This window comes from Pristiophorus japonicus, chromosome 1 (assembly GCF_044704955.1).
Source record: "Pristiophorus japonicus isolate sPriJap1 chromosome 1, sPriJap1.hap1, whole genome shotgun sequence".
Lineage (NCBI taxonomy): Eukaryota > Metazoa > Chordata > Chondrichthyes > Pristiophoridae > Pristiophorus > Pristiophorus japonicus.
Window position 1 is genome coordinate 474,798,903 of NC_091977.1, and position 18,576 is coordinate 474,817,478.

At 45.2% G+C, this 18,576-nt stretch overlaps 1 protein-coding gene across 2 annotated transcripts in view; it reads right to left on the reverse strand.

The window, feature by feature from the left end:
* Positions 1-918: 918 nt before the first annotated feature.
* Positions 919-18,576, reverse strand: part of cables1 (Cdk5 and Abl enzyme substrate 1) — a 242,271-nt gene continuing 224,613 nt past the window's right edge. For both annotated transcript variants that reach the window (XM_070876480.1, XM_070876471.1), the window contains 2 exons: positions 9,106-9,313; positions 919-2,272 (listed from right to left, as the gene is read on the reverse strand). In XM_070876480.1, the coding sequence (XP_070732581.1) occupies positions 2,132-2,272; positions 9,106-9,313 (349 nt within the window). In that variant the 3' untranslated portion in view covers positions 919-2,131. The remainder of the gene's footprint in view (positions 2,273-9,105; positions 9,314-18,576) is intronic.

Here is an 18,576-nt window from a genome sequence, read left to right on the forward strand (position 1 = left end):
CCCCTCTCCCCGATGGCAAAAAAAGTGCTGCCCATCATCGGCAGGGTTGGAGTCATGGCTGTGGCAATGCTGGAGGAGACGTCTGCAGAGTTTCTTCATACTCTTATTCGCTCTTTCCCTTTTTACTTCTATCTTACCCTACAAACTGCAGATGCTTTCACCAGCCTCTTCTCTCTCTACGCTCCCTTCACACTAAAAGCCAACCCTCGTCCCTCTCTTCATTTCAGGTGGTGAAAGTGTGAACCTCCCTCTTACGCTTCAGGAAAAGGAGGCCAGTCTTCCTGAAGATGCACCATCACTCGATCTCATCCTACCAGGCACCAGCTCAGAACCTCGCGCCATGCATACATTGGGTCTCCACGTGGTGAATCATTGGCCACAAGTGTCCAGGAGCTAGGGCAGGGGATAGGACACCACAGGTACCAGCATGCCAGAGGGTGAAATCACATTAGTTCTGCTGTAGAGGACGCCGATGCAGATTGGGAGGGCCCAGGCTACCAAAGACAGCGGATGGCCATACACCAGGAAATGCTCAGGGCCCTGGTCAGTCTGCCAGCGAGCTAGCGTATAATGGCTCACAGCCTTTCAGGCTTCCCACCAAAGCCATCTGATCTATGCCCAATGGAAGCTCAGCAAACTCCCAAGCTATAGTCACAGCACATACCCCTCGTAGAAGCACGAGGATAAGAAAACGAGCCCATAAGGCAGCTGCTAAGGGGTTGCACAAGGATGATTCTTAAACATTCCTTAAATACAACTCTGGCAGGACAGACAGCTTTTATTGGTCTTATGTTGTAATAGAATTTTCAAAATAGCATCGCCTCAATTTTCATATAACTTTTTATCAGCATTTTTATTTTATACAAAAAAGTATAGATTGGTGCAGATGTGTTATAAAGACCAGAATTACAAAGTAAATGTTTGAAACAACTTGTTTTACTCAATGAATCAGTTTTCAAAGAGACAGTGTAACGTGTACAGCATGTGATCTTTAACATAGAAAATGCAAAATGAACCACTATCTGATGATAAGAAACTGGAATTCACTTTTGAATAGAATTTCTTGAAAAATTAGAAATCTGAATGACCATTGGGGAAATCGGATTAATTGTGTTTGTACATTCAGCATTTCTGTTTGGTAGGTCTGTACTTTGTTAAACCAGTTTGTATTTTTCAGAACAATATATTGCCTTTGCTCTAAAACACGATCAGAAATCACAGAATGCAATAAAAGGTACTGGCCTACGTTTGTGCTTGTTTGTTCTGATAAATATGGCTTGTTTTCATCAGCTAACAGTGCAAAGCTCATCATTCAAATATCTCACCAGTCAAGCATTATCAAAAGAAAATGAAACCTCGGAAAAGTAATGCCAGATAAGGAAGAGAAAAGAAAATCCAGCAATTAGATTTACGCTAGTTTTACATCAATGGTTCAACAAAAAGATTTCTTTAAAAGACTAAAACTTCAGCACAGCACTACAAATGTGCTCATTATGAACTCTAACATAGAGCATGTTCATGAAACTAAAGAGTGCAGCTTTACTCATCTCCGTCATTCAATAGTGCTCCACAACAGGGACACCTGTAAAATTGTAATGTGGACAAGAAAAAGAAACCGCTTCATACACCTAAATGTATAAAGATAATGAGTCTCTTCTCACTCTACTGTGTTTGGTAATACTAGAAAAAGTTATCAGTATTTAGAAGTAAATTCCTTAAGAAACAATCATATAATTCATTACATAATACAGAATGAACAGAAACGGTTCCTTCAAAATTCTTCAGCTTAATATTAAAACATAATCTAACCGTTGTTCAATATTTTTGGTCGATGTCAAATAAATAGACATCGTGTTCAGAAATATAGACTGAAAAACACATCAACGCTACATCTTCAGGCCACGAAAGTGCAGTTCCATCAGCGGATATATAAAAATAGATCTGTTTGTTTTATGCAGTGGCTCATCAGTACACGCATATGTTACAGAAAGCTCTTCCAATCTTTAAAGTTCTTCATATTTAGTTTACTTCCATCAGCACTTGGAGATCCATGGTAGGATGGGCGAGGGAGGGGGAACGGGACATACTGAACACAAGAACCTGGGCCTCCTTGGCTAATAGATAGCCTGGGCTAAGAATGCTGGGTAAGTCTTCTGTAGTGTGGCAGCACCTCGTGTTCAGAAAGGTGAAGAGCAAATTCCAAGGCCACTAACACTGGAAACTCAAATGCAATCAGTTCACGTCTGTTAAGTCTGAATTTCTCTTCCAGTTTCTTAAGAGAGAAAAGAGAAAAACAAGTGTTATGCTGCATCATTATTGTAGTCATTATAATTACACAATGTGCTCTTCTCTTTTTCAGAAAGTCATGCTGAGGCACAGTTTTATGGATCCTGGCAGCCATCCACTACTTTACCCAAGTGGTCAATGTTCATTTCAAAACATAGAAACATAGAAACATAGAAAATAGGTGCAGGAGCAGGCCATTCAGCCCTTCTAGCCTGCACCGCCATTCAATGAGTTCATGGCTGAACATGAAACTTCAGTACCCACTTCCTGCTTTCACGCCATACCCCTTGATCCCCCGAGTAGTAAGGACTTCATCTAACTCCCTTTTGAATATATTTAGTGAATTGGCCTCAACTACTTTCTGTAGTAGAGAATTCCACAGGTTCACCACTCTCTGGGTGAAGAAGTTTCTCCTTATCTCGGTCCTAAATGGCTTACCCCTTATCCTTAGACTGTGACCCCTGATTCTGGACTTCCCCAACATTGGGAACATTCTTCCTGCATCCAACCTGTCCAAACCCGTCAGAATTTTAAACGTTTCTATGAGGTCCCCTCTCACTCTTCTGAACTCCAGTGAATACAAGCCCAGTTGATCCAGTCTTTCTTGATATGTCAGTCCCGCCATCCCGGGAATCAGTCTGGTGAACCTTCGCTGCACTCCCTCAATAGCAAGAATGTCCTTCCTCAAGTTAGGAGACCAAAACTGTACACAATACTCCAGGTGTGGCCTCACCAAGGCCCTGTACAACTGTAGCAACACCTCCCTGCCCCTGTACTCAAATCCCCTCGCTATGAAGGCCAACATGCCATTTGCTTTCTTAACCGCCTGCTGTACCTGCATGCCAACCTTCAATGACTGATGTACCATGACACCCAGGTCTCGTTGCACCTTCCCTTTTCCTAATCTGTCACCATTCAGATAATAGTCTGTCTCTCTGTTTTTACCACCAAAGTGGATAACCTTACATTTATCCACATTATACTTCATCTGCCACGCATTTGCCCACTCACCTAACCTATCCAAGTCGCTCTGCAGCCTCATAGCATCCTCCTCGCAGCTCACACTGCCACCCAACTTAGTGTCATCCGCAAATTTGGAGATACTACATTTAATCCCCTCGTCTAAATCATTAATGTACAATGTAAACAGCTGGGGCCCCAGCACAGAACCCTGCGGTACCCCACTAGTCACTGCCTGCCATTCCGAAAAGTACCCATTTACTCCTACTCTTTGCTTCCTGTCTGACAACCAGTTCTCAATCCACGTCAGCACACTACCCCCAATCCCATGTGCTTTAACTTTGCACATTAATCTCCTGTGTGGGACCTTGTCGAAAGCCTTCTGAAAGTCCAAATATACCACATCAACTGGTACTCCTTTGTCCACTTTATTGGAAACATCCTCAAAAAATTCCAGAAGATTTGTCAAGCATGATCTCCCTTTCACAAATCCATGCTGACTTGGACCTATCATGTCACCATTTTCCAAATGCGCTGCTATGACATCCTTAATAATTGATTCCATCATTTTACCCACTACTGAGGTCAGGCTGACCGGTCTATAATTCCCTGCTTTCTCTCTCCCTCCTTTTTTAAAAAGTGGGGTTACATTGGCTACCCTCCACTCGATAGGAACTGATCCAGAGTCAATGGAATGTTGGAAAATGACTGTCAATGCATCCGCTATTTCCAAGGCCACCTCCTTAAGTACTCTGGGATGCAGTCCATCAGGCCCTGGGGATTTATCGGCCTTCAATCCCATCAATTTCCCCAACACAATTTCCCGACTAATAAAGATTTCCCTCAGTTCCTCCTCCTTAATAGACCCTCTGACCACTTTTATATCCGGAAGGTTGTTTGTGTCCTCCTTAGTGAATACTGAACCAAAGTACTTGTTCAATTGGTCTGCCATTTCTTTGTTCCCCGTTATGACTTCCCCTGATTCTGACTGCAGGGGACCTACGTTTGTCTTTACTAACCTTTTTCTCTTTACATACCTATAGAAACTTTTGCAATCCGCCTTAATGTTCCCTGGAAGCTTCTTCTCGTACTCCATTTTCCCTGCCCTAATCAAACCCTTTGTACTCCTCTGCTGAGTTCTAAATTTCTCCCAGTCCCCAGGTTCGCTGCTATTTCTGGCCAATTTGTATGCCATTTCCTTGGCTTTAATACTATCGCTGATTTCCCTAGATAGCCACGGTTGAGCCACCTTCCCTTTTTTATTTTTATTTTTACGCCACACCAAAATTCTCAAAGGGCAAAGTGTATTAGAAAGACAAGCCTGAAGGCTCTGTGCCTCAATTCGAGGAGTATTTGGAATAAGGTGGACGAATTAACTGCACAGTTAGCAGTTAACGGGTATGATGTAATTGCCATCACAGAGACATGGCTCCTGGGTGACCAAGGCTGGGAACTCAACATCCAGGGATATTCAACATTTAGGAAGGATGGACAGAAAGGAAAAGGAGGCGGGGTGGCATTGTTGGTTAAAGAGGAAATTAATGCAATAGTAAGAAAGGACATTAGCTTGGATGATGTGGAATCGGTATGGGTGGAGCTACAGAATACCAAAGGGCAGAAAACACTGGTGGGAGTTGTGTACAGACCACCAAACAGTAGTAGTAAGGTTGGGGACAGCATCAAACAAGAAATTAGGGATGCATGCAATAAAGGAACAGCAGTTATCAGGGTGACTTTAATCTACTTATTGATTCGGCTAACCAAACTGATATCAATGCGGTGGAGGAGGATTTCCTGGAGTGTATTAGGAATGGTTTTCGAGACCAATATGTCGAGGAACCAACTAGGGAGCTGGCCATCCTGGACTGGGTGTTGTGTAATGAGAGAGGACTGATTGGCAATCTTGTTGTGTGAGGCCCCTTGGGGAAGAGTGACCATAACATAGTAGAGTTCTTTATTAAGATGGAGAGTGACACGGTTAATTCAGAAACTAGGGTACTGAACGTAAGGAAAGGTAACTTCGATGGTTTGAGGCGTGAATTGGCTAGAATAGACTGGCAAATTAAACTTAAAGGGTTGATGGTGGATAGGCAATGGCAAACATTTAAAGATCACATGGATGAACTTCAGCAATTGTACATCCCTGTCTGTAGTAAAAATAAAACAGGGAAGGTGGCTCAACCGTGGCTAACAAGGGAAATTAAGGATAGTGTTAAATCCAAGGAAGAGGCATATAAATTGGCCAGAAAAAGCAACAAACCTGAGGACTGGGCAAAATTTAGAATTCAGCAGAGGAGGACAAAGGGTTTAATTAAGAGGGGGAAAATAGAGTATCAGAGAAAGCTTGCCGGGAACATAAAAACTGACTGCAAAAGCTTCTATAGATATGTGAAGAGAAAAAGATTAGTGAAGACAAACGTAGGTCCCTTGCAGTCGGATTCAGGTGAATTTATAATGGGGAACAAAGAAATGGCAGACCAATTGAACAAATACTTTGGTTCTGTCTTCACAAAGGAAGACACAAATAACCTTCTGGAAGTACTAGGGGACAGTGGTACTAGTGAGAAGGAGGAACAGAAGGATATTCAAAAGGGAGTTAGATGAAGTCCTTACTACTCGGGGGATCAAGGGGTATGGCGAAAAAGCAGGAAGGGGGTACTGAAGTTTCATGTTCAGCCATGAACTCATTGAATGGCGGTGCAGGCTAGAAGGGCTGAATGGCCTGCTCCTGCACCTATTTTCTATGTTTCTGTGTTTCTATATCCTTATTAGGCGGGAAATTGTGTTGGGGAAATTGATGGAATTGAAGGCCGATAAATCCCTGGGGCCTGATAGTCTGCATCCCAGAGTACTTAAGGAAGTGGCTCTAGAAATAGTGGATGCATTGGTGATCATTTTCCAATAGTCTATCGACTCGGGATCAGTTTCTATGGACTGGAGCGTAGCTAATGTAACACCACTTTTTAAAAAGGGAGGGAGAGAGAAAGCAGGTAATTATAGACCGGTTAGCCTGACATCAGTAGTGGGGAAAATATTGGAATCAATTATTAAGGATGAAATAGCAGCGCATTTGGAAAGCAGTGACAGGATCGGTCCAAGTCAGCATGGATTTGTGAAGGGGAAATCATGCTTGACAAATCTTCTGGAATTTTTTGAGGATGTAACTAGCAGAGTCGGCAAGGGAGAACCAGTGGAAGTGGTGTATTGGACTTTCAAAAGGCTTTTGACAAGGTCCCACACAAGAGATTGGTGTGCAAAATCAAAGCACATGGTGTGGGGGGTGGTAATATACTGACGTGGATAGAGAACTGGTTGGCAGACAGGAAGCAGAGAGTCGGGATAAACGGGTCCTTTTCAGAATGGCAGGCAGTGACTAGTGGGGTGCCGCAGGGCTCAGTGCTGGGACCCCAGCTATTTACAATATACATCAATGATTTGGATGAAGGAATTGAGTGTAATATCTCCAAGTTTGCAGATGACACTAAACTGGGTGGCAGTGTGAGCTGTGAAGGGGAGGCTAAGAGGCTGCAGGGTGACTTGGACAGGTTAGGTGAGTGGGCAAATGTATGGCAGATGCAGTATAATGTGGATAAATGTGAGGTTATCCATTTTGGGGGCAAAAATACAAAGGCAGAATATTATCTGGATGGCAGCAGATTAGGAAAAGAGGAGGTGCAACGAGACTTGGGTGTCATGGTTCATCAGTCACTGAAAATGGGCATGCAGGTACAGCAGGTGGTGAAGAAGGGAAATGGTATGTTGACCTTCATAGCTGGGGGATTTGAGTATAGGAGCAGGGAGGTTTTACTGCAGTTGTACAGGGCCTTGGTGAGGCCTCACCTGGAATATTGTGTTCAGTTTTGGTCTCCTAATCTGAGGAATAACGTTCTTGCTATTGAGGGAGTGCAGCGAAGGTTCACCAGACTGATTCGAGGGATGGCAGGACTGACATATGAGGAGAGACTGGATCAATTCGGCCTTTATACATTGGAGTTTAGAAGGATGAGAGGGGATCTCATAGAAACATATAAGATTCTGACGGGACGGGACAGGTTAGATGCGGGAAGAATGTTCCCAATGTTGGGGAGGTCCAGAACCAGGAGACACAGTCTTAGGATAAGGGGTAGGCCATTTAGGACTGAGATGAGGAGAAACTTCTTCACTCAGAGAGTTGTTAACCTGTGGAATTCCCTGCCGCAGAGAGTTGTTGATGCCAGTTCATTGGATATATTCAAGAGGGAGTTAGATATGGCCCTTACGGCTAAGGGGATCAAGGGATATGGAGAGAAAGCAGGAAATGGGTACTGAGGGAATGATCAGCCATGATCTTATTGAATGGTGGTGCAGGCTCGAAGGGCCGAATGGCCTACTCCTGCACCTATTTTTTATGTTTCCATGTTATTTGATCATGAGAGATATCTCAGTGGAGCTGGGGCCTTCCTTCTCTTTGTGGTTCATATACCTCACAGTACATTTATCCACTGAAGCATTCGAGTACCCATTTATCCCATGTTTAACGTGGCAGTTGCCTACTCAGATATGTAATGACTAATTCTTTGAAAAATGTGAATTCCAAAGCTCCATGCTTGTCCTCCTCCTTATCGTTTCGATGGTATCTCCAACCGCTTGTCTGATATCAAGACCTGGAAAATCATCTGCTAAATGTTGGTAAAGGTTAAGTCATTCTCTCATCCTCTTTTTACAGACACCTACGTATTACTGACCTCGACTCCATTAACCTTTCTGGCTGGCATCTGAGTGCAGAAGTGTAGCACTCAAGCCCAAGCTCGGCTTCCTCTGCCACATCTGTCAGCACGACTGCTCTCTGTCACCTCTGTAACATCACGTGCCTCAGTCCTCTCACTGCTGTTATAAGCCTTATCGTAGAATGATACAACACAGGAGGAGGCCATTCAGCTCATCATGTCAGTGCCGGCTCTTTGAACGAACTATCCAATTAATCCCATTTCCCCATAGGTATTTGCCCAGTTTGCATTTGGTCTCCCCAGTAGAGATGAGATTGCATTGAGCAGCGAATACAGTATACTAAATTGCAAAAAGTCCAAGTAAATTGCTGTTTCACCTAGAAGGAGTGTTTGGGGCCCTGGATAGTGGGAAGGGAGGAGGTAAAAGGGAAAGTGTTGCATCTCCTGCGCTTGCACGGGAAGGGCTGGGGTGCTGGGGGCGATTTGAGGAGTGGAGCAGGGTGTTGCAGAGGGAGCGGTTCCTTCGGAATGCTGAAAGGGGAAGGGAGAGGAAAATATGTTTGGTGGTGAGATCACGCTGGAGGTGGCGGAAATGGCAGAGGATGATCTGTTGAATGTGGCGGCTGGTGGGGTGGAAAGTGAGGACAAGGGGGAACCTATCATGGTCTTGGGAGGGAGGGGAAGGGGTGAGAGCAGAAGTGTTGCGTCAACCACGGTAGAGGGGAATCCTCAGTTGAGAAAAAAGAAAGACATCTCGGAAGTACTCGTATCGAAGGTGGCATCGTCAGAACAGATGCGACGGAGATGGAGAAACTGGGATAATGGAATAGAGTCCTTCTGGGAAAGGGGGTGGGAGAAAGTGCAGTCCAGTTAGCTGTGGGAGTCGGTGGGCTTATAGCCCCATAAATAGAGAGAGAGAAGTGGAGGAAGGTAAGGGAAGAGTCGGAGATAGACCTTATGAAAGTGAGGGAAGGGTGAAAATTGAAAGCAAAGTGAATGAAATGTTCTGGTTTATGGCGAGAGCACCGATACAGTTATCAATGTACACTGGCAGCACAGCAGCACTTTTCAAATATAGTATTGTTGGATTGGTATTGCAGTGTTCAATTTCAGCATTGAGAGAAAGACTTTCTGTCTGTTTTGATGTACTTACATCTATCAGATGCTTCACTTCATGCTTTCGTAGGTCACTGCCTACTTTGGCTGCTAGTAAAACACAAGCACCGGCACATAGTTTTCGGTTTTGCTTATTCAGTTTGCCTTTGAGGGCCAGTTTCTCAAAGTAGACAAAGGACATGGCAACAGTGGGCTCTTCCAGGCCGCACTCCTCCTGAGCCAGCTTCCTCATCTCACGTTTCAGACTGTGGAAAGCAAAAATGCCATCATTAACTCTTAAACTGCATGCGTATTCAGCACACCGATTTTCTGAGTTCGAGAGTTCACTTTCTTTCTGGGTAACCCCATGCTCGGTTGATCAGGTAGGATATTACTAAAGTGTACAGAACTACAGTATGTAAGATTCTCATTGTGTGTATCTCAGCGTTGGTTGCACTCGCAATTTATTTCGATGTGTCGCAATCTACATTCGATTTTTTAAATGCACATGCTTCAAGTAGGAAATGTTAACATTGTTTTTTTCTATTGTTTTTAAATTTCTTGAGTGAATCATGAGCAAAACAAAAAGGTATGCAATTCGCTAAACCCTCAGGGAAACGGACTGTTGCCAATGCTTGAATTTGTAAGTACCATGTAAAAGAAGTGTGTAAACTCTGATCAATCCAATAAAAGAAATACATTTAAAAAATCTGCACTGGAGTAAAAGCAAGTGAACAGGCCACGTGTTCCTCCACAACTTCTCATAGTGAACCTCAATTTACCAATAACTGTAAAAACCTTCAACAAAACTGATATTAAAAAATGGTAACCTAGAATTAAAGGAACAATCGAAAACCACAGAGTGTTCCTCAAAACGTTACTCTGTGACCTGATCTTATTACGAGGATTGGTGTCAAATTTTGTTTGATAACATTCCTGTGTAGCGCCTTGGGATGAGTTTACTATATTAAAGTTGCTGTATTGTTCACATTATTCTGTAAGTAAAACTGAAAATCAACAGAGTACTACATTGTTGTACAGAAGCTGCTCTGGCCCTCAGTGAGTTAATGCTACTCTGTGTCTTATCTTGTGCTTCCCCTCCATCTCCTATCTCCAGGTAGGAGGGTTCCAACTCAAATGTAACCTGTCTTCTTCTGACAGCTGTTTGGGGAATTTGCATGATATGTCAAGCAGCCCAGGCTATTTCCAATGGCAGTACATGATGTGACCTGTACAGCCCAGGCTATTTCCAATGGCAGTACATGATGTGACCTGTACAGCCCAGGCTATTTCCAATGGCAGTACATGATGTGACCTGTACAGCCCAGGCTATTTCCAATGATGGTACATGATGCCACCTGCAGCAGCACAAGTATGGACATATGGCCAGAGCTCTGTACCAGTCTGGCAATCATCCACAAAATAATGATGCAGGTGGCAGAACAAAGTTTGGAAAAGTTCATCTATTTCCCAAGGACACTCCTCCTTGCTCCCTGTTCCTTTACTGTGGCTACTGAACTGCAATGGTCTCAGAGGGGCAGTGTGTCCAGTTGGGTGGACACTGGATGGCAGAATGGTGCTGTATGCTGTCACCATACCAGATTTTTATTCATTCTATTCTGTAAATAAGAAAGCAAAAACGTCAAACTAACTTGGAAAGTAAAAGCAGGCGACATAAATTTCAATGCTTGAAAAAGTAAATTGCAAACAATTATTACAAAGAACTTCACGTAAAGAGTGATAAATGTTTGGAATAAGCTGCTGGCCAAGGTCGTAGAGTCAAAAACATTAGAGATATATAAATCGATGCGGAGATGAAAGAGCGATGAGCTTTGATGGTCCAAATGGCTTTTTCACATCCCTGATTTATGTTTGTAATATAGACAACACAGGATCTCTCCTCACTTTAACCACCTGGTACATCTGGCCAATGTCTGCCACAGTCTGGAACAGCTGAGGCTGTTGCTAATTGGACGGGCTGCTTTGAACATCAGCTGGTAAATGAGCGTTTGGACATGCGCATGAGCCAAAGTAATGAGTACTCATTTCCTTGATATTTTGTAATATTTTCTATGAAAAGGAGAATTCAGATTTCTGTAACTTAAAGAGCAGAAAATGTTACCTATGGGCAAAGTTTTGTAGATGGCGATATATAATTATTCAGCAGCGCAAATTTCAGACCCGGCAGTGGACAACTGCACTGGGACGTCTTCCATCAACAGAGTTGCACTCACTTGCACCAGCAGTGCAATTTCAGCACCTTAGAGATAAGATAATGGAGCCCCTGGTTTCCCACAGAAAAGGCCCCATCTATGACTCCATCTACAAAGCATTCACAGCACAGAAACAGGCCATTTGGCCCAACAGGTGTTTGTCCCACACCAGCCTCCTCCCCTCACCGCCCCCCCCCCCCGCCGCCCTTTTTATCTAACCCCATCAGCATATCCTTCTATTCCTTACTCCCTCATATGCTTATCTAGCTTCCCCTTGAATGCATCTATACTATTCGCCTCAACCACTCCCTGTGGTAGCAAGTTCGACATTCAAACCACTCTGGATAAAGAAGTTTCTCCTGAATTCCTTATTGGATTTATTAGTGACTATCTTATATTTATGGCTCCTAGTTGTGGTCTCACCCGTGTGGAAACATCTTCTCCAAGTCTACCCTATCAAACCCTTTCATAATCTTGCAGATCACCATCAGGTGATCTGGTGATTCTAGAGAAAAGAGCCCCAGCCTGTTCAGTCTTTCCTCCTCTCAGTTCTGGTATCATTGTAGGAAATCTTTTTTTGCACCTTCTCCAGTGCCTCGATATTCTTTTTAGAATACGGAATCCAGAACTGTTCACAGTACTCCAAGTGTGGTCTACATGGTTCTGTATAAGGTTAACATAACTCTCTACTTTGCAATTCTATCCCACTAGAAATGAACCCCAGTGCTTTGATTGCTTTTTTATGGCCTTATTAACCTACATCTGTAGTTTTAGTGATTTGTGTACTTGTACCCCCAGATCCCTCTGTTCCTCTACCCCATTTAGACACTTATTTTCCCAGGAGTTTGCGGCCTCCTTATTCTTCTTACCAAAATGTATCACCTCGCACTTATCTACATTGAAGTTCATTTGCTAATTCAGTTCATCAATATCTTCCTGTATTTTGTCACAGTTATCCTCCATATTAACTACACACCCGAACTTGACGCCTACCGCAAATTTTGAAATGTTACTTCCGATTCCCGAGTCCAAATTGTTTATGTAAATGGTGAATAACAGTGGTCCCAGCACCGAGCCTTGTGGAACACCACTTCCCACCATTTGCCAATCTGGGTAACTTTAATCCCCTACTCTTTGTTTGTAGTCAGCTTGCTATCCATTGAGCTACTTATCCCCAGACTCCACATGTCTTGACTTTAGTTATGAGGTCCTATGTGGTACCTTTTAAAGGATTTTGGAAATCCAAATATATTATGTTTAAGCATTATCCTCATCTACCATTTTCTGTTGCTTCTTCAAAGTATTCAATAAGGCTGGTCAAGCATGACTTTCCTTTTTGGAACCCGTACTGACCACTCTATTATGTTTTCAGTTTCTAGGGCCTAGAAACTCGCATTGTTATCACTGGCCGTTGAGGCCTGATTCAGATTAAAAAATGGGGGCTGCCTCACTTCCATCCACCTCCAGTGCGGGGCTTGGCAGCTGCCATTTTGGTAAGGGCTAAAACTCACCATTGGCAACACTGGCCGCAGAAATGTAAATCAGCAGAGTGTGATGTCAGCCTCTGTGCAACGCTAACTTGACGCTACGTCGACAAACTTCGATCATTTCACTGAGTTTATTGCCGTGTCCTAAGCACGCTCAGAAAAGTGTGCACGCAGCAGGCCTGCAGAGACGCTGTCAGCACTTCTTAAAGATACACACAAAAAACTTTCAGCTAAGTTTGGATTTAAACTTTTGGACTGTCTGTTTCTACTTTATTGAAGTAATGGCTAGAGATGTTAAAAGTTTCAAAGTGTGCAGGGAATGCGGCCTATGCTTGCAAGGCTTCGGATGGTAAATCATAGAATCATAGAAATTTACACGGAAGGAGGCCATTTCGGCCCATCATATCCACGTCGGCCACCCAAGAACTATCTAGCCTAAGCCCACTTTCCAGCTCTTGGTCCGTAGCCCTGCAGGTTGTGGCACTTTAAGTGCACATCCAAGTATCTTTTAAATGTGGTGAGGGTTCCTGTCTCTGTCAAGACAGAAAATGCTGGAAATACTCAGCAGGTCAGGCAACATCTATGGAGAGAGTAACAGAGAACACGTCTCAGGTCGAGATGCTACCTGACCTGCTGAGTATTTCCAGCACTTTCTGCTTTTATGTCAGGTTTCCAGCATCCACTTGCAGAGAAAGAGGAAGACGCAGAAGAGGAAGAAGTGGAAGGATGCAACCCTGACAGCCCCTTTCTGGCCGGGATATCCGAGCTGGAATCATCCGCTTGTGGTACCAGTGACCACAACCCCAATTCCCCTTCCAACATATCTCCCACACCTTACATTCCATCTATTACTGATCATCACAGCATCCTCTTGGCCATGATGTTGAAATAAAGCACCACAAAGCAAACTTTCCAATTCCAACTTTATATATCTATCCATCGAATATAACATCAAGAAATCAACTCATCACCCTTGTGTATTCCCTTAGTGTGTCTTGTGTGTGCGCCTTTGCCTATTCTACTGATGCCACACAGTGCTACCCCAGTGGCTGCAGCATGGCTGGTGGAAGACTGCTAACTTTCAGTGGGGTCACTGCAGATGACCTTGGAGGACGACCTCTAGGAACTGATGGCTGGGAGTGTGAAATCAAGTGATGATGTTTCTTCTTCTTCATTCTCCTCTTCTTGGTCAACCATTGGCTGGGCAGGCTGCATTTCTTGGTTGTGTGATATGAGGAAGCACAAGCATAGAGTTGTGGTGAGGGGAAGCGGGACATCAAGAGATACATGCTTACACCACACACACCTTGCAAACCAGAAGATATTGTGGGATGAGGGGACAGTAGGATGTAAGGAGAAGGATAATGTATGAGGTTACTGGCATCTTGTATCCTTTCAGCCCCGCTGCTGCCCAAGGGCTCAGCCATGCCCCTGCCAAGAATGGTCAGCACCATCTCCTCCAAGGGGGTGGGGTGAAGCTAGGAATGGGAGATGTTTGGTACAGATTGTTGGTGGGTGAGTGATGGGGTATCGTGCATTGAACAGTGTGTGAGGCTAGTGATGCAGTTGGTAAGAAACGGCTTTTGAAGGTGCATTCACTGATCTCAACTCCACTTTCCCGCCCCATCCCCATATCCCTGATTCCTCTAAAGTCAAAGAGTCCAATGCCAGCTATTCAATCATGACAGGCACATTACGCCACACTCACTGACACACTTCGCTTTCTCTTCCAGATCAAGGTGGCGCATAGCCGGCGCCAACAGCTGCTAACAGGGGCACTGCTACATACCTGATCCAGCTGGAGGAGACAGTTCAGGATATCATTGGAGGGGCTGTCACTGAGGCCTTGGCGATCGTCAGGGTAGAAAGCATTGTTGATGATGGTATGCTCATACCTAATCCTCTTTCGAGCATCCCATTACCCCCTCATCCCACAATGTATTGTCACTTACAAGCTGCTGATGGTGTAAGCATGCATACCTTGGTCCCCCAACCCCCCATCCCCCACCCACCACAACCCTACCCTTGTGACTTTCTCCTTTCAGGTATCTAAGAACTCCAACTAGCCAAGCCTGTGCATGAAATGCATGAGGAGGAGAGTGATAGAGAAGAGACATCATCACTCCATCTGACACTTGCATAGAAAAAGCCTCTGCGTGAACTTTATGTCATGAACAGGAACAGAAAATAATCAAAAAGTCTAATGGAATGCTGGTCTTTATATCCAGAGGACTAGAATACAAACTGCAACTATATAAAACCCTGGCGAGGCCACACCTGGAGTACTGTGAGCAGTTCTAGGCACCACACCTTAGGAAGGATATGGAGGGATTGCAGTGTAGGTTTACCAGAATATACCCGGACTTCAAGGGTTAAGATACAAGGAGCGATTACACAAATTAGGATTGTATTCTCTAGAATTTAGAAGGTTAAGGGGTGTTTAAATAAAGTTTTCAGGATATTAAGGGGAACAGTTGAGGTAGATAGAGAGAAACTATTTCCGCCGGTTGGGGATCCTAGGACTAGGGACATAGTCTAAAAATTACAGCCAGGTCTTACAGGGGTAAAATTAGGAAACACTTCTACAGATAAAGGGTGGTAGAAGTTTGGAACTCTCTTCTGCCAACGGCAATTGATGCTAGATCAATTAATTTTAAATCTGAGATTGATAGCTTTCTCTTAACCAAAGATATTAAGGGCTATGGACCAAAGGTATATGGAATTAGGTCGCAGGTCAGCCATGATCTCACTGAATGGCGGAACAAGCTCGAGGGGATGAATGGCCCTACACAGTACCTATGTTCCTATGTATAGAGTCAGGATCTGGATGTGGTGAGTCACCGGGCACGAGTGGGGAAAGGGTAGTGCAGGTGCCAGCTCCCCGGAGGGCGAGGTCACACGTGAGTTCTACTGCAGAGGAGTCAGAGGACTTAGATGGGGCGGCCTTCAGAAGATGGGCAAACACACAGAAATATTGTGCATTGACAGGCCTGCCAGAGAGCCTGTTATCCCTGTCAAGGACCATGGACGAGTCCAGCTCCAGTTTTGCACAGAGCTTGGAGCCCATGATTTCCAGAATGGAAGTGTTGAGTAACTCCATTAGAGCACTTGTGGACCCAGCCATGTCTCAGCTTCCATTGCAGCTCAAGCGGAAGCGACTCAACATCAGAGAGCTGCAGTGGAAGCTCAGACTTCCACACAAGTTAAGACTGACTCATGCAGGCTCAGTTTGGTGCCATGCATACTCAGACTTCTTCCATCGTGGCTGCGTTTACAAGTGTGGATAGGGACTTGCAGGGTCTTCCAACAGATTACTAGAATTGCTGAGGTGCCATCCCAGGGGAATGGCTCTGTCGAGGAAGATCCCGTTATCCTCTCTCAGGATGACAACATTCGTATTTCCATGACTGCCATTCTGCCAGTGTCAATTCTGTTGCCAGTCAGCCTTTTACCGAGGTGGTGCAGTCTGCAGCTGGTCCTCCTAGGTCCAGAGCTGCTCGAGATCATGCTGTAAGGCCATCTTGCAGTCTCCCCCACGGAAAGTCAACAGCCCTCCAGCAGCCATGCTGCAGCCACTGGCTAGCACATAGTAGGAGCACTAGAGTAGGCAAAGGCACATGAATGGCAGACACTAAGTGAAAGCACAAGGGTGATCAGTTAACTTTGTTATGTAGTTTGGGAATTAATCATTTATAAATTATGTTTGGAATGTATCTTTTTCATTTTAGCATAGTGGCCAAGAGGACGGCGTGATGTTCCGTGACAGAGGGATGGTAAGTTGGGGAAGTGTTGAACAATCGGGATCTGGGGTTTCATTCAGGAGAATTGGAGTCTGATAATGTGCTAACGGACAGGCTGTCCGGAACGGGGATTTGCAGGCTGCCTTCTCCCTTCCTCCTGCTGCTGAAGTGGTCGTGGGCCCTCACGTTGCCCAAGTTGTGGGGAATGCAGCAGATCATAAGAACATAAGGATTAGGAACAGGAGAACCATCTAGCCCCTCGAGCCTGCTCCGCCATTGAACAAGATCATGGCTGATCTGGCCGTGGACTCAGCTCCACTTACCCGCCTGCTCCCCGTAACCCTTAATTCCCTTATTGGTTAAAAATCTATCCATCTGTGACTTGAATACATTCAATGAGCTAGCCTCAACTGCTTCCTTGGGCAGAGAATTCCACAGATTCACAATCCTCTGGGAGAAGAAATTCCTTCTCAACTCGGTTTTAAATTGGCTCCCCCGTATTTTGAGGCTGTGCCCCCGAGTTCTAGTCAACCCGACCAGTGGAAACAACTTCTCTGCCTCAATCTTGTCTATCCTTTTCATTATTTTAAATGTTTCTATAAGATCACCCCTCATCCTTCTGAACTCCAACGAGTAAAGACCCAGTCTACTCAATCTATCATCATAAGGTAACCCCCTCATCTCCGGTATCAGCCGAGTGAATCGTCTCTGTACCCCCTCCAAAGCTAGTATATCCTTCCTTAAGTAAGGTGACCAAAACTGCATGCAGTATTCCAGGTGCGGCCTCACCAATACCCTGTACAGTTGCAGCAGGACCTCCCTGCTTTTGTACTCCATTCCTCTCGCAATGAAGGCCAACATTCCATTCGCCTTCCTGATTACCTGCTGCACCTGCAAACTAACTTTTTGGGATTCATGCACAAGGGCCAATTGTGGAGCAGTGGAGGCGTGTCCTGCACAGTTGGAGCTGTGCTGCTGAGAGAGGAGCAGCTACCAACCTTAGCTCCTGCCTAGGAAGGCCTGGAGAGCCCTGAGAACAGCCCAGGAAGAGAAGGAAGGAAGGGGCTTCACCACCAACTTTCACCCAGAGGGAGAGGAGGGAAGCAGAAAACTTTTAACAACTTTCCATTTCTACAAAGAGTTGGAGAGAGGGGGAAAGACCAACAACAAAATCCAGTGTGGAAGGAGGGAGACTCTACCATTCTACAGGTGGGTGTATTGGTGCAGTCCCCAATATACTTTGTTATATCGGTGGGGGGAGGAAAGAAGACCACTGAGGGCCGGAACATCGCGGGGGGTGTGTGTGTGTGGAAGTGTGTGTGGGGGTCTTGCCCACAGCTAGGCCCCACACACAATTGAACACCCCTCCCCCATTGCCTAGCCTGGGACAGCTGGAGCTACCAGGCTCAAGAAAATTTACCACCTATTTAACATCGTTAGGAGTGTGTGCCTGGTGGCTCTAGCTGCCCCAGGTGAAGACATCTTCTCCCCTCACCCGAAGACCACCCCCAAAGACTATTTGTGTTTTGCCATCTGGGGATTGCACCCACCCTACAGCTGCGAGGGGAGACCTGCATTCGCAGCCTCCCTCTTTCCCGCACCCCCCTTTCTCTATCTCTCTCTCTCTGTCTCTCCCCTCTCTCTCTGAGACCCCTTCCTCCTAATTTAAAAAAAAAACAAACAAAAAAAACAACTGAGCAGAGGGAGCAAGGCCCCTCCCCAATTGCCAACTAGGGGAGAGGTGTGCCTCGTTAAGAGCTCCTCTGCTCAGTCTATACACGAGGCCAATCAAGACCATTAAGGCCTGTGACTTTGGGGTGGGTGTAGCCCTTAAAGGGACCCCGTGATGGCGACCCCATCCACGCCGGTGGCGGGGCCAACGAGGACATATGCGCAGGCGGTGTCCACATCCACGGCACCTCCTGCGCCACCCGCTGCCCTGCCACCTTTTCAACTAATCACGAAAAAACACGGGGTCAAGAGCTACACTCACCCCACAATGAGCATCGAGGAGTGCGTGCGGGCGATGGCTGGGGTAGTCGGCCCCTCGGCCATTGTCGCAGCCTCCAAGATGTCTGGGAAGGCCGTG